General features: G+C 35.1%; 2 protein-coding genes across 7 annotated transcripts; one reads left to right on the plus strand and one right to left on the minus strand.

Annotated features, from left to right (window-relative positions):
- The first annotated feature begins 8261 nt into the window (after positions 1-8261).
- Positions 8262-12153, plus strand: LOC145642018 (uncharacterized). Of its 6 annotated transcripts, none has more exons than XM_081693071.1 (4): positions 8262-8349; positions 9567-10669; positions 11659-11715; positions 11823-12153. In XM_081693071.1, the coding sequence occupies exons 2-3, from the start codon at positions 9717-9719 to the stop codon at positions 11693-11695; spliced, it is 990 nt and encodes a 329-aa protein (XP_081549197.1). In that variant the 5' UTR covers positions 8262-8349; positions 9567-9716; the 3' UTR covers positions 11696-11715; positions 11823-12153. The 6 variants fall into 6 exon arrangements, with proteins under 6 accessions (XP_081549197.1, XP_081549200.1, XP_081549196.1 ...); XM_081693074.1 differs by having other exon boundaries at positions 9586-10669; positions 11810-12153; XM_081693070.1 differs by having other exon boundaries at positions 9586-10669.
- Positions 12154-14430: 2277 nt separating this feature from the next.
- Positions 14431-20950, minus strand: LOC145642019 (cytoplasmic 60S subunit biogenesis factor REI1 homolog 2-like). The gene is made up of 5 exons (XM_081693076.1): positions 20683-20950; positions 16783-17364; positions 16500-16669; positions 15424-15642; positions 14431-14778 (listed from the first exon to the last, which is right to left on the minus strand). Exons 1-5 carry the CDS (start codon positions 20785-20787, stop codon positions 14619-14621), a joined length of 1236 nt encoding a protein of 411 aa, XP_081549202.1. The 5' UTR covers positions 20788-20950; the 3' UTR covers positions 14431-14618.
- Positions 20951-22710: the final 1760 nt, after the last annotated feature.

The raw sequence follows: 22710 nt of genomic DNA on the forward strand, positions 1-22710 counted from the left end.
GAAAGTTCAATGTCATGTTATTAAAGAATAAAAAATTAAATTGCAAATCAACATAAAGAAGAAAACTACCTTTTTTAATCGGTAAGTCTTGATTTTAATCAGTTGGTAGAGCTTTGGTGCTGATAACGTGTTATGAAATTAAAGAGAAAAAGGGAAAAATAGAGGAGAGAATAAATCTATCTTCATCTTACTGAGTGATGTGGGAGTACATATATATACTTGTGATACAATTAGGGTTCCATTGTAGAATAATAATAAACCTGGTATATCTAGAATATCCTAGAATTATCATAAGGGTAAAATGGGCATCCACTAAATACATATATTATATAACACTTTATATTTTAACATTACTAGAGTGTACATGTGCAAAATGCACTGGATATATATTAAAAAAATATATTTAAAATGTGGAAAGTTGATTTTGATGTTGTAATTTAGACTTGAGCTGTAATGGTCGGTTCTGTTGAACCCTAATTAGCTCTGTTGTACAGAGTATTAATAATGTGCTGTGCTGAAATATGATATTCTAAGCAAAGCTTAGAACCTCAAAAAACAGGGTCTTACTCTTTTATGTCCGTGGCCACACAATGTTATTATGGGGTTTACTTTTTCAAAGTTATAGAGGTTACCCGTTTAGTGTTATAAGGGTTACTCGTGTTACTCAGTAGTTAGGGCCTGTTCTCTTACGTTGAAATTCCCCAGCTCAGTTCAGTTCAGTTCAGCTCAGTTCAGTCAATGAGAACAGGCCCTTAGTGTCATATGGGTTAGTGTCTTGCTGTAGAATTTACATACTTTGTTCTGTTGCAAGTAGTTATTCGCCGAGGCCAGTTGCACAAAAACGTGTTGTACATTTTTTTTTTTTTTTTTGTTTTTGATGATTAAATAAATGGAAAATGTTTGGAGGGTACTCCCTAAAAAAATGTATATAATTGAAGGGTTGGGGATTTAGGGTCTGTTCTCATACATTGAAATTCAATTTAGTTTAGTTCAGCTCAGCTCAGCTCAATTCAGTTCAGATTCTAATTTCCTTCTCTTATAAAATATTCATTTCAGTTCAGTTCAATTCAGCTCAATTCATTTCAGTTCGGTTCTGCTGAGTTCAGTCAATAAGAACATGCCCTTAGAGTACTATAATTGATGGGTTGGGGATTTAGAGTACAATTTTTTTTATATGTTATACTACGTACAAAAAAAAAAAACACGCACATAAAGTGAAATGTTAGTAGTTAAAAAAAATTAAATGGGTAGTTATTGGTTTTTTTTTTTAGAAAAAAAAATGATTAAAAAAATAATAAATAAAGTAGTGGGATTGGTAGTTTTTTTTTTTTCCTTGGGTTGGTTTACCTATATAAAAACTCCCATCAGATCTCCTCTCCTCTCCTCCTCTCTTCTAGGGTTTCTCCAAAATCTTGGTCGTTTAGGCCGGAAATATTCTAATTTTTTCGGAAATTAGACTATTTTCGACCCTTTTCCTTTAATTTTATTTAGTTTTGCAATTTGAATTTCAATAAATCTACACAAGTAGTGTAGATATTCGTCCGTCTCCCTACGGTGGAGTGTCTCCCTATGGTGGAGTCGTTAGTTTTCGTTAGTTTAGTTGTTTGTTTTTTTTAGGGTTTGTTTGTGTGTTAGGGTTCATCAAAAAAGTAATCATCTTTTGCCCTATTGTCAGTTATTTGGTAAAGATTTGTTCGGGATCGCAACGGTTGTCAAATTTTCAAATGCGTTCAGGCGAATCAGATGAGAATCATCCTTACGGCTACAACAAATCGTTAGACCCTCTCTCCGAAAAGGCTGTATATTCCAGCGATGTGTGCGAGAGATGTACCACAGTGCAAGATCTTTTCAATGATCGTATCTCTGATGAAGGAAAACCTAATTTGATTCAATTTTATGTATTTGTTAATTTAGATTTCATTTGTAGATGCCGGATGGCTTTTTATTAATGAATTGATTTGTTTCAAAAAAGTTATTTTTTTCCTTAAAAAAAAAAAAAAAAAAAAAAAAAAAAAAAAAAAAAACTCAAATGCATGAGAGTTGAGGATTGGGGATTTGGAGGGCTCTCGTCAAGTGACTCTACAATTATAATATAGATGAGCAGAAAATCAATTAAAGTTCCAAACTTTAAGAAATTTAAATTGTAAGGTTGCAAATTTAGGGCAAAAATATAAAGTTAACCAATTACTTTTTATCTATAGGAAAAGTTACCCAATTACTTTTAGGTACTCAATAACATTTATTCATAAATAAATAAATAAATAAAAAGTTACCTTTGTTTTTGTAAGAACACAATTACTAAATTTTTAAGAATAAGGGTGCATTCTATTCACCTGATTTTTACTTATCTAAACTTATCTGATCTTCTGAACTTATCTGATCTTATCTGAACTTATCCGATCTTATCTGAACTTATTAACCCTTATTAGAACTTATTTTAGTTATAAATTAAAGCGCTGGTTAACCCTTATCACAACTTATTTGAACTTATTTTTCCCGAACTTATCTTATCTGAACTTATTAACCCTTATCTGAACTTATCAACCCTGAAATAAATGGAAATAAAGTGAACAACCTTAGTAAAATGCAAAGCTTAGGGCAATTATATTATACTTTGTACCTATCATACTTTATAACTCCGCCGCTCATCTAGTTGCTCGATGGGAGGTTGGTGAACATTTGGACTTTGGAGTATGTGAGACTCTATTCCTTTCCCCAAAGTATTTTAGCTTTGGTAAATTTAGATAATGTTTAATAAAATTGCTCTATCGGTTTTCAAAAAATAAAAATAAAAAATAAATAAAATAAATAAAAAAACTTCGTATCTTTAAAAAGGACAGTAAATTGGATTGAAAGAGAAAAAATTGGTGCTTGAAGTTACAAAGGCGGAATTAAGACAGATTGCGGTAATTTCTCACTCCGTAAATACTAGTATAAATCTACCTCTACGAATATTTATGTTGAAGAAGCATGAAGCCGATCAAAGAGGTTTTGATCTTTTGTTTTAAGTCAGCAATTTTTGGCAGTAGCCTAGTAGATAAACTCCTACTCCATACTTTATATATCACTTTTATATCAAAATAAAAATAATAAAAAATCATATTTTTATATATATATAAAAAAAAACCTAATATAAAAGAAGTTTTTTTGTGTGTTTATAGATAATTACAATAATTATTATATACATATAACATTGCATTTGGGTACAGAATACTTCATTTGGTTTTTTTTTTTTTTTTTTTTTTTACAAGTCTTTTATCACGTTTGTCAAAGCATAAATTTAACGATTAATATCTCTAATATTCAACAAATAAAAAGTACAAAACTAGATTTTAATATGATATACATTGATAGAATTCAAACAAATACCACATGACTACGTTTTATAAATTACTATAGTTAGTCAAAAACTTTAATTTAAAAAAAATGAAAGAAGCATTATTAAACATTTAACAAATAAATAGAAAAAAAAATTAAAACTTCTCTCACATTGACCCTGGAATTGTTTATTAAAATTTTAAAATAATAGATATTGTTGCAATTGTTCTCTCTAAGAAAATTTTTGTGTCTTTGTTGCAATTGTTCAGTCCAAGCAATTTCTAATAACTATGCATGATCAAGTAGGGATGTCAATGGGGTGGGACGGGGCGGATGTTGGCATTTCCATCCTCATCCCCGCGGAGAGTCCAATATTCATCCCCATCCTCACCTCGACGGGTACAACTCCAAAACCATCCCCACCCCACCCCTCACTTGGATATCGATCCCCACCTAATCCCCAACAAAGACATCCCACCCAAGACCCACCTAATCTTTGTCTCTTAAATACACAATCCTTCATAATTAATACAGATTATTTAAAAAAAAAAAACATTCTTAATATTACACACATTTTTATTTATAATATAACTGTAGTACAAATTATTATAATTAATATTTTATTTTACGTAATTATTTTATAATATATAGTATAAAAGTATATGAATTTGCTTTTAAAGATATATAGATGTAGATATGAGGTGGGGATGGGGCGGGTACAACTTAAAATTCACCCCCTCCCCATCACTCGTGGCGGGTATGATTTTTATCCCCATCCCCGCCCCACCAACCGCCAAACTGAGACCACCGGGGCGGGTCTCCTACTTGACCAGCCCCACAAACATCCCTATGATCAAGGTATTAATGCTAAGGAAGTAAAGATTTTGAAAAATAAAGCATTAATTGTACTAATTCTAAATATGTGTATATGTGATCTGTGCACTCGAGTGCACCATGCAAATAGACGCTACACATAGTTAAAAAAAATAATGCAAAAAGAACATTATTATCAATTGAAAAAATTATGATGTATAGAAGAAAAAAACATGTCATTGTTTATTGAGTTCTCATAATAATTTTTTCTTGAAAATTAATTTCTTCCGGATATAATTTAAGATTTAATTTTGAAATATCTAAATTTAAAATGTTATTTACAAAATTTCAATTTTCAAAATATTTTTTTGTCATATTTTTCACCAATTTTTTTTTTTTTTAATAATCCCTCTGTATATATTTTTTTTCCAGCGTTTGTATTTTATTATTTGCTCAATTTCTTTATTTAGAAATATTTTATACTGTAATATGTTACCTATTTCTTCAATCCTAATGGACCCTTAACTATCATACTATACTTTCATATTCTTTCTCTTTCCAACTGTCATACTTTATTCTTCCACTAACTCCACTTCTTTCATATTTTATTACTTTAAACTATTTCTCCTAAAACTCCGCATGGAGAAATGGAGCAAGTAATAAAATACGGAGGTAGTATATAGTTATAAATTCATCTTAATAATGGTCATGTGTATTTCTTGTGATTTTCTTTATATGATTAATAATGTTATTTACCTGAAAAAACATGATGTACTTAAAATTTATTTGTAATGTACAGAAAATTATTAGCACTATGTTCTTTTTATATATGTAATTACTAATTATATATGTAATTACTAATCACATAAATGTTCGTTATTTATTGTTAAATGTTTTTCGATTTTTTTTCTTTGGATCATGCTAGGTATATATAAAATAATGTTCATTGCATAATATCATTAAGTTTTTTCTTAATTATAAATATTACGAATGCTCTTTAGATCCAAAATCAATCACCTATAGAGGAGCTCCTAAAAGATTATTGTCATGATCAACCTTCATCCCAGAATCTCTTGACAACGGGAAAAAAGCTCTAACCACTTGGGCTATCCCTCACTTTCAAATGCTCGTGTTCATTGTAAATGTATGTAATGTTCCTTTTTTTGCCAATGTTCTTTCCGGGTTCACCCTGCGTATATTGCACTCGGTCACTCGTATGTACCATAAAATAAAGAGAGGCTACAAACCTCAAAAACAAGAGAAAAGGAAAACAAAGACAAAATAAACAAAGAAGAAAACAGAACTGAAAGAAAAAAAAAAAAAAAAACAAAGCAACAACAACCTAAACTACACGAAACACAGCAAGCACTACGCCTTCTTCTCTAGAACAAGCCGAGCACGAGCCACACCACAAAGGTCCCCCAATAAAATGGCACTAAGATCCCTAGGGATTGCTCCAAACATCACTAATTTCTTAGACGAAGTTATACCAAATTAAAGTTGGCTAACCAATCGGCCACTCGATTGGCTTTCCTATAACAGTGATGCACACGAACTTCCCACCCATGTCTCAAGATAATAGCTTTGCACTTACAAACAATATGAATGAAAGGAGAGTGAGCAGGACACTACTCAAATAATAAACGCACCACCACTTCCGAATCAATGGAGACTATAACCTTTTTATGCCCTGCATTCCACGCTATTGCAAGCCCACGAAGCACCCCCAGCAGCTCAGCTTTCGTATTAGAACAAACCCCATAGTTGGCCGCGAACATCTCGAAAAGCTCCCTTTCACTTCCTCTAATAAAACCACCAGCACCGGCTTGACCTGGATTGCCCTTCGAGGCACCATCAGTGTTGAGTTTTACCCAACCATCTCTTGGGAATTGCCACTTGATAAAAATTTCAGTTCGTTTACTCCCCATATCTTGATCAATCATGCTAGACTTATCAATAGCTCAATTTATATCCCCTACTCTAGCAATGAGGAAGGCTTCCTTGTCAAAGGGAATATTAACATCTCTCGAAAACACCCTTTCGTTCCTCCATCTCCATAACTACCAACAACACACAAAAAACATAGTTGGCATGCTCTCCGCAGCCAAAGATTTACTCGGAGCTATACCATTGAGCAACCAATCAACACATGAAAAAGAGGCTTGAATTTCATAGTTCTTCCAGCCTAACTTATGCCAAACCCATGTAGCAGCAGGGCGCACCTTCGCAATATATGATCTATATTATCTTCTCCAGCTCCACAAACACCACATTGAGGGTCATTAGTCAATTTGCGAATAAACCTATTGGAATGGTCATTAACCTGTCCCTCATTGCCAACCAAATAAACATATGAATTCTTTGTGGCACTCTAGCCCTCCAAATGCTCTGCCAGCCCTGCATCTGGTCATGAGGTAAATCCTAACTTCTTCTAATAATTTTGATGGCAGAGCTAATGGAGAAGCCCCTTGAAGAAGTACCCTTCCTGAAAATTTCATCAATTGCATCCTCATCTTCAGCTAGCTCGTGAGAAGCAATTGCAGCCAGAGTTTTAGCATCTAGGTAATCCGCAAATAATTCATACTTCCACCCAATGTTTGCATCCCAAAAATCCCTCACAGAAAGGTATTCGGCTTGCTAAGGGAGGCATAGGGTCAACAACTTCCAACAAGGGGGTTTTAAGCGCCCAATTGTGTTTCCAGAAGCTTGTTTTATCACCTCTTCCTGCATCCATGCTAATGCCTTGCTTCAAAATGTCAATATTTTCCACAATTCCTTTCCAGGCATTTGAGGCATCCGACTTTTGATTGACACATGTCAATATCACATCTCCCTCCACAATATTTATTTATGAGAACTCTATACCACAATGCATCCGGTTTCGTCAACACCCTCCATCCTAATTTTGTAAGGAAGGCTGCATTTGCTTGCCTCATTGAACGGAGACCTAATCCACCTTCTCTCTTTGGCTTAGAGACGGTTTCCCATGCCACTAAATGAATTTTACGATGCTCCTCATCACCACCCCAAAGAAAACACCTCTTTTTTTTAATCAATTTCATCGCAAGTAGAACGAGGTAATTTGGTGGTTTGCATAGTACAGTAAGGGATCGAGGATAAGCAGGCTTGCGCAAGTGTATTACGCATTTACGCCCAGCCAGAGATAAAGTCTTGGCCTTCCATTTTGACAAATTAAATTCTAATAAAGATCCGATGAGATTAAGGGGCCGTTTGGTTGGGGTTAATAATCAAAGGGAAAGGGAATGAATATGCCTCATTCCCTTTGTTGCTGTTTGTTTGTCATTTTTTTCATTCCCTTTACCCATTTTTATTTTTTACTTTACCCAAAATCCTTCTATCTTGATTCCCCACCCCCCCTAGCCTTTTCCATTCCCTTTCCTACGCCACCACTACACACACCAGCCACTACTTTACCCACTTACCCCCACCGCACAACCACCTCGACGTAGCTCGCCTAGTCCTCGTCGGGTGTCGCCGGAGCTCGCCCAATCCTCGGTGCCGCACCTTCCCATCTCCAAATCAAAACTCGTCACACCTCCCTCTAAAGAATTCTCCCTTCCCGGAAAAACTTAACTCACCCACGAAAACCCATCCTCGTCCCCTTAAAACTGCCTGTCGTCACCTCCCGCTAGGGTTTCGAGGGTAAGGGAGGTGACGGCTGGCGGTTTTAAGGGGACGAGGATGGGTTTCTAGGGTTTTTCGTGGGCGGGGGGAAGGTTTTCGTGGGCAGGGGAAGGTGGTTTTCCGGGCGGCGAGAGGTGGGGAAGGTGTGGCGACGGGCGGCGATGGTGGAGGAGGTACGACAACGAGCGGTGAGGTGGTTGAGTGGTTGGAGAAGTCACTACCACCAATGCACAACCCCTCATTCCCATGCCTTTGATCTTTTTTGAAAACAAACAACATAGCATAAAGAAAGGGTTTCATTCCATTCTCTTTGATTTCCTTTGTTCATTCCATTCCGTTTACCCCGTGTGAACCAAACAACCCCTAAATTAATTCACATCAGATTAAATAGCAAAAATAAAGTTGATTTTTAAAATAAAAAATTTTCTATTAGGTTTTTTTCTTTTTTTTTTTTTTAAAAAAAAAAAATCGCTATAAAGGAGAGAGAAAAAGTAAGAGTTTACCTACTCCCAAAGAGCTGACTTCTACAATCAAACCTCTCTGATGTCGTCTTCATGCTTCTTCTTCACTGAGGTTTCGTATCTGAAATTTTCATCCATTTTTTTCCCATTTTTACAATCTGGGTATTTTAATTTTATTCCAAATTTAATCTGTTTCTGTTTCTTTACTCAATTCAATTGCTTACTTTTTCCGGGTTTGTGATTTTTTGCCCTGTTCTTTTTCAGATTAACTATATAATAATTGAGTTATGGAATTAAATTTAAATTTTCTCTTATATATGATTTTTATTGGACAGTTTTATGATTGAACTGATTTGTGGGGTTTTGTGAGTGTATGTTGCTCATTTTGATGATCTAGTTTAATTATACTTGTTATAATCTTTATTTTAATATAAATAGTGGATTTAATGTTTTTTTTTTTATTGATTGATTTGAAATCTTTAGGTATGTATAAGAAATTGGGGTTTTAGATCTTATTAGTTAGTAAATTGAGTTGGAAGTTTGGATTTTTTTGGGGTTTTAATTCCGATATATTTATTTTCTATAAGCTTATTGAGTATATTACAATGTTATTCATCTATAATTTTATGGGTTTTTGTTTATTTGTTGTCATGAAGGTTTAGGTATTTATATGAATGAAAATTGTTTATGGTCTCATAGACCCTAAGACTTAGGAAGGGCCAAGGGATTTATAATATTTTCTATGAAAATCTTTTTGTGATTGGATGTAAAATGATAAGCTGCCTATTGGGAATTTGCCTGAACTCCTTAGCAAACACGGTTGTTGACCGGTTTATGGTGATTAGTGGTAAGGTTGCGCACATTTGATCCTCTCTAGACTTGTTTGTCCTATGAGATCTATATTGAGTGGTGGTTGTTGATACTTGTTAGCTTATATGAGTTTTCCTTCTTTAACCTTTGGGATTATGTTTGAAAAAGTAGCCAATCGTCTGCACAAGCACGGTAACTGGATAATTTCCTCTATGTCATCATCTAGTTTTTCAAGGGACCAATCTTACTTGATGAGTGCAAATAAATTCTATAAAGTTTAATGAGTGCATTAGTGAAACTGCAGGAGTAGACCTTGATGTACTTGTGCCATTTTGTGGTCCAAATAAATACTGTAAAGTTGAATGTCACTTTTGCTCGCATTTCTATCTACCTTTTATGAATGCCTTTGATGGTAATTTTTAAAAAAATATCACTGCATTTGTGGAGGCTCAATTGTGCTCTCCATCTTCTTTTATCTTGTCTTTCTTGAGTGGCTTAAACCTTGACATGTTTTGATAGGTAGTGTTGTCTTCTGCAGAAGTGGCATCATGTATTAAATCATTGCGTAAATTAGTCATTGGCTAGTGTTCGGTGAAGAAGTTGGTTGAGTCTCTTAGTGGCTTGAAAATTGTGAGATTTATGTAATATTGTTCAAGTTTTGGGTGTAGCATGTTCATGGCCTTTCAGTGTTTTTATAAAAGAGGGCCTCAACGAAGCACTGGTGGAGGTGAAGATATTAAGCCTCGATTAAAGTCTTCTGAAATAGTGGAAGTTCAGTTGGATACTAACTGGGATGATATATCTTGTCCAGTATGCTTGGATTATCCTCATAATAGTGTGCTGCTTCAATGCTCATCTTATGATAAAGGATGTCGTTCATATGTGTGCGACACCAATCACTTGCATTCAAACTGCTTAGATCGCTTCAAAACTGCATATGGGATACCTTCACAATCAAATTCACCACCAACATCATTTTCAGTGGGAAATGAAAATTCAGCTGCAGTAGTTCCTGAAAGCAATTGTAAGCCAACTTGTCCATTATGTAGAGGGGAGGTAAATGGTTGGGTTGTTATTGATAAGGCCCGAGAGTATCTGGATCAGAAAAAGCGTTATTGTGAAGAGGAACGATGTTCTTTTGTTGGTACTTTTTCGGAGCTTCAAAAACATGCTCAAGAAGAACACCCTGATTCCCGTCCATCAAAAATTGATCCTGCACGTCAGCTTGACTGGGATAATTTCCAGCAGTCATCAGAAATGGTGGATGTTCTTAGTACCATTCATTCAGAAGTTCCGCGTGGAGTTGTTCTGGGTGATTATGTGATTGAATATGGTGACGATGATACAGCAGACGAGTTCGAGGACTTCCCTGGTGATGAAGGAAATTGGTGGACTTCATGTATCCTGTATCAAGTATTTGATAATCTCCGCAATAGTCGAAATAGGAGGAGGTCAAGAAATAGCGATACAAGAAGAGGAAGCCGCCGTTCTAGCAATGATACGTCAAATTCAGATGATGGCTCTGTGACATCTGTAGAATTTCCAGACTATAGAGGAGATGAGTTTGATGATGAATTTATACACTCCAGAGGTCCTGCAAGAAGTAATTTTAATCGCCGAAGGTTAGTTTTAGTCTTTTAGCACTAGTCAATTCTTGTTGGAATATTTTCAGTTTTTATGTGGTTCTACTAGTTTGCTCTCACCTCTAAATTTTCGAACCATATGCTATTTTATTAGTTTCTTCTATGTTTAGTGTTGTTGAATTGGGTATTATGTGTCTACTAGATAGAGTATTTTGTGTATTACAGAAATTTTCTCAATGTTTGCTTCTACATCTCTTCAGGTTTCTTGCCTGCATGTGAATGCAACCTCATAATCATATTTGTCTAATATAAACTGTAAACCATGGTTAACGGTGGTTTGCAAGAGATTTCAAACAACAAACAGAGAGAAATTAGAATTTTCTTCTCATTAGGCTAATATTGATTTGGTGAATTCCAGTTTACAGTCATGCAAGTTTCATGTTAGTCAGTATCTTTTTTTTCTTAAAAGGTGCTGCTTCATTTTTTATTTTTTTATTTTGATGCAAAAAAAGGGTGCTGCTTCATAGAAGCTACATAGTAAATGTTTTTCATAAAGTAAGTTTCATGTTAGAATTCCATCACTTCCATGTCGTATGTTCTAAAAAGTAAAGCTTTCTTTTGGAAGTATTTTAAGTTCGATCTTTAAAATAAAGAACAACAGAAAATTATCTAAAATATTCATTAACAGGTATTCTTTTTATGGGAGGTAGAATTTCTTTTTGCAACATTTGTCTGATTATATTTGACTATTGTTTCTCACTTGTTCAATTCATGTTAATTGTACTGCATTGTTGGTTACAATCCTGTCATTCTATCTCTTTGCCCTCGCTTACTTGGTTGATAAAAGGTTAAAAGCCTTAATTTCCCCCCCTTTTACATTCTCTATTAGATCATTCTACCTGATCGTCTGATCTTTCATTATTGAAGGCAGATGCATGTACCATGTGTTTTGTGCAACACAAAATGAATTTAAGTCTTGTTTGCATCTCTTGCTGAATTCTTCTAAATTGTAATGATACTGTCTGCAGTTCTCGAAGAAGACGCTCCCGCTTCTATGACCATTAGGTGCATTCGTGCATAACTTGGTACTTATTTTTTCTTTTTCCAAAAGATTAATCTTGCAATGATTTCAGTTTTGAAATATGACTTGTTTTTAGCTGTTTCCTAAAATTTCCCTAGTTCATGCTTGAAGCAGAAGCTGAGGGGGAATGATGAAAAGCCGGAGCAGAAGAGAGTACTGTGATGTTATCTACAGCATCCTGTCTTCCGCTGCAATCAGCTTATGTCAACAATCTCAACATTCATAATCAGCTCATCTAGTTAGATATGAAATCCTAGATGTTAATGGATTTTAGTTCTAGATATAATTTTTTTTCATTGATTAGTCCCTCCTTTTTCCGTTGCTTCGAATGGAATTTTAGAGATAAAAAATATCTGGGTTTTGTTTGCCTTTTGTAAGAAACTTTGGGGTAATGCATGTACATATTTCATGGTAAATATTAGATTTTGCTTTCCTTTGCTTAGTTTCTCGAAATGGCAATCTTAAGAGTTTGGGATCTACACATGTCTATCATACACTCGGGTATGCTCGGAGGTACACTCAAGTGTATGAAGAAAATGTAATGTGTTGGTGTTTCTATATATGAAGCTATTATAAATGAATAGTTAGCAAGTGATGTTGCAATTAGAGCATATTTTAGTGCTTATTGAATGTTTTATGTTTTTATTTATTGCGTGAGATATATTTTCTTCTTATCCTAGTAGATTCTCATCGACCATAATTTTGGTCAACAGGAGAAGTTTAAAAATATATACAGCAAATTAGGAGACATATATGGTGGATGCTTGTTTCAGGGTCTTAATCATCAAACTTGGACCAAGTATAGTTGGTTAAAAATAGATTTTAAAAACACACCTATTATTGAATTGCGGCAAATTGTAACAATACTTGCGAGAAAAAGAAGGGAGAGCAAGTCTAAATTTATTTTTTAACGAGTTGGTCAATATAGAAAGTAATTTATTAAAAAAAAAAAAAAGAAAAAAAAAAAGGAAAGTAATTAATTAATCTTTGGTACTTTATTACGGAGTAGTATCTTTTATGTATAATGAATGAGTACTCGTAGCATTTATATATTTTATATTTTCATTTAATAGTAAGGTTATTTGTGAGAGTGATGAATAGTTTAAGTGGTTACACCTTCCCTCCCGATTCTAGGAGATCCTCGAGTTGAAAATCACTATCACTAATCTCTATTTAAAATGAAAAATTGATCAATCGATAGATATGACATGATTTTTCAATTGTTCTAATAATAATAATAATAATAAGGCACTTCTATCATTCTATGTTATTATTTTTATTTGTTGACTTGTATAAAATATTTAAAAGTGAATGGGGACGAGGCCATGGGAGGTGTTGGTGCATGAGATTAAAGAACACTAGATGTAATTATATTATAATACAAAAGATAGCTTGTGCTTGAGAAACTTTGTGATAAAGTCAATTTCTTTTATAGTGATTTGATTATTATGTCTTTATTTGTCTTACCATGCTCTTATTTTTCACTATTTTTTTCATAGAAAAAAAAAAAAATCACCTTTTTGGCCTGTTGTTATTAGTATATAAGTTGATCTTTTTTTTTTTTTTTTATTGTTGTTGAAATAATTGTGTCAAGTAACTTCGTCTATAGTGTCTATGATAGTTATACCATCATGTCACAATTCTCTCTCTTGAGGTGTTTATTTCTTATTAATGGGATGACTCGAAAATTTGATATTAAATTATGATATGACTATCATAATGATCCCTTAACCCGAAATTAGTAATTAATTTGAAGTATTAATATAAAGTTATTTAATAAAAGTAGTAACCCTGATGAACAAGTCTTTAGTAATATTTTAATAATAATTAGATTTTTATATGATCACGTAAATTAAATGGTAGGAGAAGATAGAGATGACTACAGTAACAATTAAAAAGGGTCAAAGTGTCAAACTTTGTAAATCCTGTCTTAATCTTAATCTTAATAAAAGGTTAGGAAAAATATAGTAAAAAAAAAAACTAACTCCTAGATGATAAGTAAACTTCACCTACATATAGTTGTTAATAATATGCTAACCTTATATTCACTTTGTATATGACATTCAATCAAAGTTAGGGAGTTGAGGTCTTCCTATGATTTTCACTTGAATTTAGGAAATTTAAGATTATTTTTACTTAGATGAGTATCAAATTTTTAACTTATAAAGTGAGACAAATGGAACAAAAATAGTCGAACACCATAACTGTTAGCCATTCAGAAGATAAAAGATCAAAGGCTGTTATTTGCAATTAGGGCCGGGGTTACCAATGATTATCTATACTTGTTGGGAGCTTGAAGTAGTTTGCCTGTACTCTTCAGAGCATTGTAACGACGACAATGGTAAAGTTTGTACTAGCACTGCCGCAGGAGCATAGAGCAGTAATCAATGAACTCGTGTTTGTTCATCTGACAATCGAAGATGAGGGGGTTGAGCTTCAGAGTTTGTTTTGCTATTTAATTCATGCAAAATTCAAGTTCTGCTGAATTCTGGGTAAAGGCAAATTGATCATGGTTGATACTTGATAATTCCACTTTGTCAAACCTGAAATCCGTAAAAGCCAAACCAAATTTGATCCATATGCATTTGCCACTTCCATTAGCATGTTCCCAATACTAGATCTGAAACTCGAGGCTCAACATTTGTAAGCGTCACCAGAATGTGGCTATGGAGAGACATCTAGTATAAACTGCAAAGTAATTTGTTGAAATTCCGGCAAATAACAAAACATACAGCATATGATTGACCAAAGGCAAACATATAAAAATTCCTCAATTATAGTCACTAATTAGTAGTACACTACCATTTTCAGAAGTCAGGAAAATACACATACCATTTTCAGGGTGTATAAATATTGAGCATTTTTAAATATAACCTTACAAAAGTAGGCCAAAGCAAACAAAAAAGCTTAATATGGAACATTATTGGGAAGATTCCGAATAACGTTGCTCTTCATACCCATCTTACTCCGCATGTGTTCTACTCCAGATTTGTTAATCTCCTTCAACACCTTCATTCTTATCATTCGATCCTTTGATTGCACAGTTGCTAGACCCATGCTCTTATACCTGAAATATAAATGGGAAAAAAAAAAAAAAAAAAAAATTATACATTGCAAGGGGTAGACTAAGTAGGGGTGAGCGTAGCAGGGTACCCTGTAAAAATATCAGGACCCGGAACCGGAACCTGTTGCAACAGGTTCCTAAGAATAGAGAACCGGAACCGGAACCTGCTGGTTCCGGTTTCTAAACAGGGTACCCTGTCTGTCAAAGTAAGTTTAATAGTTACTTGATAAATTGTGACAAATTTATTTTTTTTTAAAATAGATGATCACAATAAAAGCTTACAACTTTAGTATAGTACTTCAAATATAACAAACCAACACTAATTGTCTAGAATTCTTAATACCATATAGGTTCCGGTTTCATGTACCCTATAGGGAACCTGTACTAAGAGGGTACCCTACAGGTTCTAGATCCGAAATTTTATTACCCGGAACCGGAACCTGTTGCAACAGGTTCCTAATTTTATTACCCGGAACCGGAACCTGATCGACAGGTTCCGTGTTTGGAACCTGCGGTTCCGAACAGGTTCCAGTTCCATATCAGGGTACCCTGAATTTTTGCTCACCCCTAAGACTAGGTACTAGTAGCGAACAGCACACTGTAATCTATGAAAATCTCAATTGGATACAAAGGTTTTGAAAGGCATACCTTGCAGCTAGCGCCAAAGAAATAGCCATATCATTCGCAGGAGCAGGGCGTGGGTTTTGCTTGTAGTAGCGCAAGAATTCTCGTGATCCAAGTGTCTTCGCAGATGCACCTTTATCAGTCCTGCTTTTGATGATGAGCTCAGCCCCGCCACTTCCAAGTTCAACTGAATTAGCTCCATCATCAACTGCAACAAGCTGTTTTCCATCTACATCCATGAAGCTACCAAAATCAAAGAAACCAAATCAGTACAAACATGAGAAAAAAAACCAATAACAAAAAAAATAAAACTATGAGAGAACAGAATATTGGAGCAGTCTTTACTACACAGGATGGAATAAGTGGGATTCACTGGAAAGTAAAGTTGTAAGGGGTGGAAGCAACAAGGGGTGAACAAAAAAATAAGAAACTGTTAGGTAACCTGCGATACCATATACGGAGTAACAAAATTGGGAACTTGTTGCAACAGGTTACCAAAACAATTGGGTAACCAGTCAACACCGAATTCAATACTGGGTACAAGGAACCAGAACCAGAAAAAAAAAATGCTATTTACGCCCAAATCATAAAACAATATAAGCCCTAATCATAGAATAGTTTTATTTGTTTGTTTGGCAAAATTTTATCAAGTCAAGATAACGGCAGGGTTCCCTAAACCCGAACTGGTACCCATTGGTTCTCATTTTCCAATTCTGGGAAATTTGACTAAGTTTTCTGCATTGCTCACCCCTAGAAGCAACACGTTCCCTCACTACTCTCACTTAAGAACCCATCATTAAAAAAAACTTTGCACCTTAAAAAGAAAATCCATCATTTCTTGTCTTAGATCTCCCTAACTTCCACATGTATCCTTCACTGCACTAATTAAGTGAAAAAAAATTAGTCTTTACCAAAATTTTGTTTCCCCTACAATATTTCATCACCTGTAATTACTTATTTCTTGACTGATTCCAGCTTTACCTATTGTAGTTTTCTATTTCTAGACCTCAAAAACCCACTAGTCAACCTCAAGTGAAAAAAAAAAATGGGAAGCCCTTAGATTGGTATTAATTATAAACTAAAAATGATAGGATTAGTACCTGGTACTATAATCATAAAATTCTTCTAATTCCACCTCCTCTTCATCTCCTCCATCACCAAAACGAACTTTGCAGTGACTTTTTGCTTCCATGTGCTTCCGAACTGCCTCCAAGCTGCTAAATGGTTGACATCTCTCGTTGCAGTACAGGCACAAGAAATCCCTTTTCACCTAACAGAACAGAAAAATCAGAAGGGGCATGCATTAGAAGAAGTGGGGATATGATAGAGGATTTGCAAATTCACATCATTCCTTGCCATATGATAGTTGTAGTAACTTGATACCTTGATCCCAAGATATGCGAGGAACCCCTTTGGATCTTTCAAATACTCGATATCTGGAATGAAGAAACCGTGCTTTTTGTGCATATGAACCATACATTTTTCTATTGTTTGGTGCTTTAAGTCACACATAAAGCAACAAGTTGGGTCCAGGTCTTCAAACTCATCTTCTTCATCACCGTCAGAATCAACCACAGCAGCAGAATCCCCATTCATATTCATAGATGTAAGAGAATTTGTAGCCTCATCAATGATATCATCCTCAGAATCTACCTCCTCCCACTCACTTTCATCACTCTCCTCCATGTTCACATCTTTTCTAGGAGGAGGTTGAACTGGGCCACGACGTGTCAGTGGCCTAACTATGGCAGTGTTTTCATTTTGATTATTATCTCCAGAAAAAGCTCGCATGATGTGACTCTTTGATTTGAGATGCTGAGCATGAGCCTTAGAGCTTCTGTAACCCTTGCCACAAATTCTACAACTGTAGAGCATGGGGGCCTCATTTAACTTGCTCTTTTCCTCAGCAAGTGCAGATAGCCTTGCCAAAAATAGTGCTTCAGTTACCCCAGGAACCCCAGCAATCTGCAACATAAAATTAGAACACAATACAGAAGTAAAAATTAATTAAAAACTCTAAAGTATATTGCATGGAAAAAAAAAAAAAAGAAGAAGAAGAAGAGCATCACTAAAAAGATAACTAAATTGACGACATTGCAGTATAATTTCTTCTATCATAGACCTAGCACCTAGCCATCGAAAGCAAAGTTACATAGTAGCAATTGAAGAACCTAAGGAATGTAACCTCCCCTAAGAGCACTATGAAGATAATATAACCTCTTATAGCTACAGAATATTGCCTTAAGGAACCCCGCAACATGGCTCCTACCACCTTTCCAAAACAAACAAGCCTTTGGAAGGAAATGAAATCCCGGCTCATTACGTGACTATATATATATTTTTTTTCTTTCTAGTAGGATAAAGGCTCACCCTATCGGGAATAAGGAAGAAATCCCTAAGATAAGAGTCATAAGACTGGTGAAAAACGATCCATGGCTAACAGCTCCAACTCCTACTCTAATGATCAAGATATAAACATGATAAAAGACGCATTCTAAACTCTAGTACTTGAAAATCCAACTTCACAAACTACTTTGCCCAACAGTTATCATAAAACTTTTCTAGAACTATGATAATTCTTTGCAGCCTACTTAGCCAATCATTTATGTCGTGCTTATTCTGTTAATTTGGTTGTATTAACAAACGGTCACAGAAACTATGGCTGTGAGTTTACTCATTGGCTCATTGCCAAGGGGATTGCAGTGGGTTCTTGACAACCAGCGTAAGCTATGTCAGATCCACAAGATGGTTCATGCAGCCGACCCTGTATCGTTGGGAATAATGCTATGGCGATGAAGCTTAATGATCAAGAGGCTCAAACAGGATTCGAGGAATTATAAACTCACATAAGTCTAAGAAAGAAATACTCAAAATTAATCAATACAGACATACAGTAAAAACATTATTCTAATAAAATAACACACAAAACAGCCCAAACCCCAATAATCAGGGAAGTCCAAGCATCAATCAATCAATCAATCAAAGCCTTAATCCCAAAAGTGGGGTCGGCTAACATGAACCAAATTTGATTATTCCGTGTAGTCATCAACATAAATCTTTCTCCTCCATCCCTTACGATCCAAAACTTCATCCTCACGTAAATCCATGCACTTCATATCCTTCCTCACTCCTTCCAACCAAGTCATCTTTGGTCTCCCTCTTCCTCGTTTAATCCCTCCATGGTCCCACTCTTCCACTCTTCGCACCGGTGCACCCTCGGGTCTCCGTCTTACATGTCCAAACCAACGCAGCCGATTTTCCCTTAATTTATCTACAATGCCCGCCACACCTACTTTCTTGCGAATAACCTCATTTCTGATTCTATCTCTTAAAGTGTTTCCACACATCCACCTTAACATGCGCATTTCCGTAACCTCCATCTTTTTAATATGCTCTTTCTTAGAAGCCCAACATTCTGTACCATAGAGCAACACTGGTCTTATGGCAGTCCTGTAGAATTTTCCCTTCAACTTTAAGGGAATGCTGCGGTCGCATAACACTCCCGTGGCCGCTCTCCATTTAAGCCACCCTGACTTAATCCTGTGGGTCACGTCTTGATCAATGTCACCATTCTTCTGGATGATCGACCCTAGGTACTTAAAACATTCACTCATGGTCAAATCCTTTCCATCCAAACTCACCACTTCATTGCTTGTCCCCCTCTGAGTGCCAAAACGACATACCAAATATTCAGTCTTACTCCGACTTAGCTTAAACCCTCTAGATTCCAACCTTTGCCTCCATTGCTCCAACTTGACATTAACCCCATCCTTAGTCTCATCCACCAAAACGATATCATCTGCGAACAGCATACACCATGGAACCTCATCTTGAATTGGTCTAGTTAATTCATCTAGAACCGTTGCAAAAAGAAAAGGGCTTAATGCAGACCCTTGATGCAATCCGATTGTAATAGGGAAATCTTTTGTCAACCCTCCGCATGTCCTCACATTTGTTGACACATCCCGATACATATCCTTAACTAGGTCTACATACCTTCGTGGGATACCTTTCTTCAACATTGCCCACCAAAGTATCTCTCTTGGCACCTTGTCATATGCCTTCTCTAAATCAATAAAGACCATATGAAGATCTTTCTTCTTTACCCTATAAAACTCCATCATTTGTCTTATCAAATGGATTGCCTCCATAGTAGATCTCCCAGGCATAAAACCAAATTGGTTATCTGAAATGCTTGTGCATGCCCTCAACCTTTGTTCAATCACCCTTTCCCACAACTTCATAGTATGGCTCATAAGCTTAATTCCTCGATAGTTAGAACAATCTTGAGCGTCTCCTTTGTTTTTATAAACCGGGACCAAGGTGCTCTTCCTCCAATCTTGTGGGATCCTTGTAGCCGTCCATATCTTGTTGAAAAGGTTTGTTAACCAATCAATACCAATCTTACCCAAACACCTCCACACCTCTATCGGTACCCCATCAGGGCCAACCGCCTTCTTAGGTTTCATCTTCCTCAGTGCAATCTCCACCTCTACTCTCCTAATCCTTCGCACATACTCCATGTTGATTTCTTCATCACTCATAGAGGTATCTCCTATCACAACTCCATTACTTCCATTAAACAATTCATCGAAGTACCCCTTCCACCTATCCTTGATGTCCTCCTCTTGCACTAGGACCATTTGGTTCTTATCTTTGACACACTTCACCATGCCAATATCCTTCCTTGCCTCTTGTCTTCTCTTTGCCATCTTATAAATGATCCTTTCTCCCTCCTTGGAATCAAGCTTTTCATAAACCTCCTGATATGCCTTTTCTTTTGCTTGGCGAACAGCTGCCTTTGCCTTACTCTTAGCCTCCTTATACGCTGCAAAGGTTTCATCACTCCTACATTTTCCTAAGGCTTGATAGCATTCCCTTTTTTGCTTAATTACTGCTTTCACCTCTTCATTCCACCACGAAGTATCTCTCTGTACCGAAGTTGGAAGTCCAAGCATAATTAATAAATTTCTGAACTTCAGCAAACATAGACAAATCCAAAAATTGCCGATTTATCAACCAAGTTTTGTTTGTTCCCACAAACACGTCTAATTCTGGGTAATATGTTGTTGTTCACATAATATTCAATTAATTTAACCCTAGAAGAACCAGAAACACTCCAAACATGTTACAAATACACACAAATTGGTGAAATTCAATTACCCAAAAAACAAAAGGCAAATTAAGCAATAACCCACAAAAATTAATCAAAAACCCAAATAAAAAAGAGATATAAACAGAAGAAAAAACAAAAGTTTAAGAAATTCAGTGAATTATTGTTACCTTGCGTTTGAGGTTGTAACGGTGCCATTCAGATTTATAATGAAGCTTTTGTTCTACATCATCGTCGAATTCTTTGTTGCAAGCATTGCAGGAAAGCCCAGACATAATTATTTCGAATTCAATTTCCTGAGTTAGGGTTCTAAAATCTGGGGTAAGCTCCTAAAATCTGTGATTTTTTCTAATGGTGGCCGCTTATTAGGAAAATAGGGAGTACTCCGTAATTGGGGTAAAGTAGGTATTTTAGGAGTGCGAAGGTTTACGACGGCTCAAAGCCTTAAAGTCGGCGTATGAATATGTATTATACTACGTATTTGACATGTCCAGATTCAACTATTAAGCCCCGTTTGGGCAGGTTTAAAACTACCAATAAGTAAAATTAGAAAAAGTTAATATATATATATAGATTGTGACGATTCTAATATGATCCCACATAACTATAATTTCCATTACTCGTACAAAAAAGTCGCAAAATACAATTAGAGGAAAGTGTGTGAAGGTGCTTACGTGTCAACTAAAAAGAAATGGAGTAGTCGTATGCCCGTATTACAGTTTCATTTGGTGCAATGTTGTAATTAGGGGTGATAATATAAAATTTATTATATACAGCCGGGTGTACCGTACACCCAACTAACTTAAGGTTAGTTTTTGTTCTTCATTTGATGATTAAATAAAAAAACAATCATCAAAATGAGAACTAAATACTCATGAATGTACAGTACACCCGAGTGTATATAACAACCTCTTGCGATAATAAACATGAACTATTCGTGAATAGTTGGAGCTTAGCTCAAACAAAGTTGGGATTGTGGTGGTTTATTGATATTAACTAATTGTGTCAAAAGTTTTCCCTTATTGATATTAACTACTTTTATTTGTTTACTCTTATCAATAGCGTGTGGACATGTATACTGAAAAATATATCTACATATTTGTCCTAATTAATATTAATTGTTAAAAACTCAATTTGTGGCACAATGTCAAATCGAAAGAGCTTCCCAAGCATATAGTTTTAAAAAATTATGATGTATGCACTGCGTGCGTTAGCAGTCCTAGAATCATTAAAAAAAACCATATAAGCTAAGTTTTATTTTCCTATGACTAAATTAATAAATTAATTTTTTTTTTTGAACGGGAAGTAATAATATCATTAAATAATAGTCATACGACATCTACAATAATTAAGATCTGTACATCACAGATTTAGAGAAAATATCATAACTTTTACAATCAAAATCATAACTAATTTGCATATTTGGCATGACTCATACTCCACCACTTCAAGCTTAACGCGAGCAATGATTTTCGATGTCTTTGCATCTTTCCAAGTTGAGACCTCCACAGTCCGCGCTGATGTTTTGATCGACCAGTTGATGACAAATCACATACCCATAGGAATCCAAATCACCTTCCCAATTATTATAAGAACCCTAAAAATAAAATTTCCATCTATAGATGAGAATCAAAATCTCTGAAAATTGGGAAAAATCCAGAAAATTGGGACAGACTCTCACAGATAGGATGGAGAGAACAAGACAAAACAAAACGTAAAGCAAAATAAAACTAAATTAAATTAAAGAAAAAGGGTCGGTAATTGTCTAATTTCCGAATAAATTAAACTATTTCCGGCCTAAACGACTAAGAAAACTAAAATCCTAGGAGAGAGAAGAGAGAGAAGAGAGAAAAAGAAAAAAGGGGCGCAATTAATTAATTAATTAATTAATTAAAAACCATACATCTGAAATAGAAGTAAAAAAGTATTTGATATAAATCAAATTTGAAAAATAATAAGGCTCAAATTTGTTAAAAACCCAATCTTTAAGGATAAGTTTTAATTTCTTCATCACATTCCTCTTCTATGTCAGTATTAAAAATAACTTTCTACAAAAGGCTTTTAATGAGTTGTGATTACAAGGTAAATCTTAATCTAATTCAATTGAGATGTAGACGAAATTCATATAGAAACCCCATGTGAAATAAATCAAAGTTAAATATACGAAATTTTGTTAGGAATTATAACATAATAAATCA

This window comes from Chenopodium album, chromosome 8, assembly GCF_948465745.1.
Source record: "Chenopodium album chromosome 8, dcCheAlbu1.1, whole genome shotgun sequence".
Classification (NCBI taxonomy): domain Eukaryota; kingdom Viridiplantae; phylum Streptophyta; class Magnoliopsida; order Caryophyllales; family Amaranthaceae; genus Chenopodium; species Chenopodium album.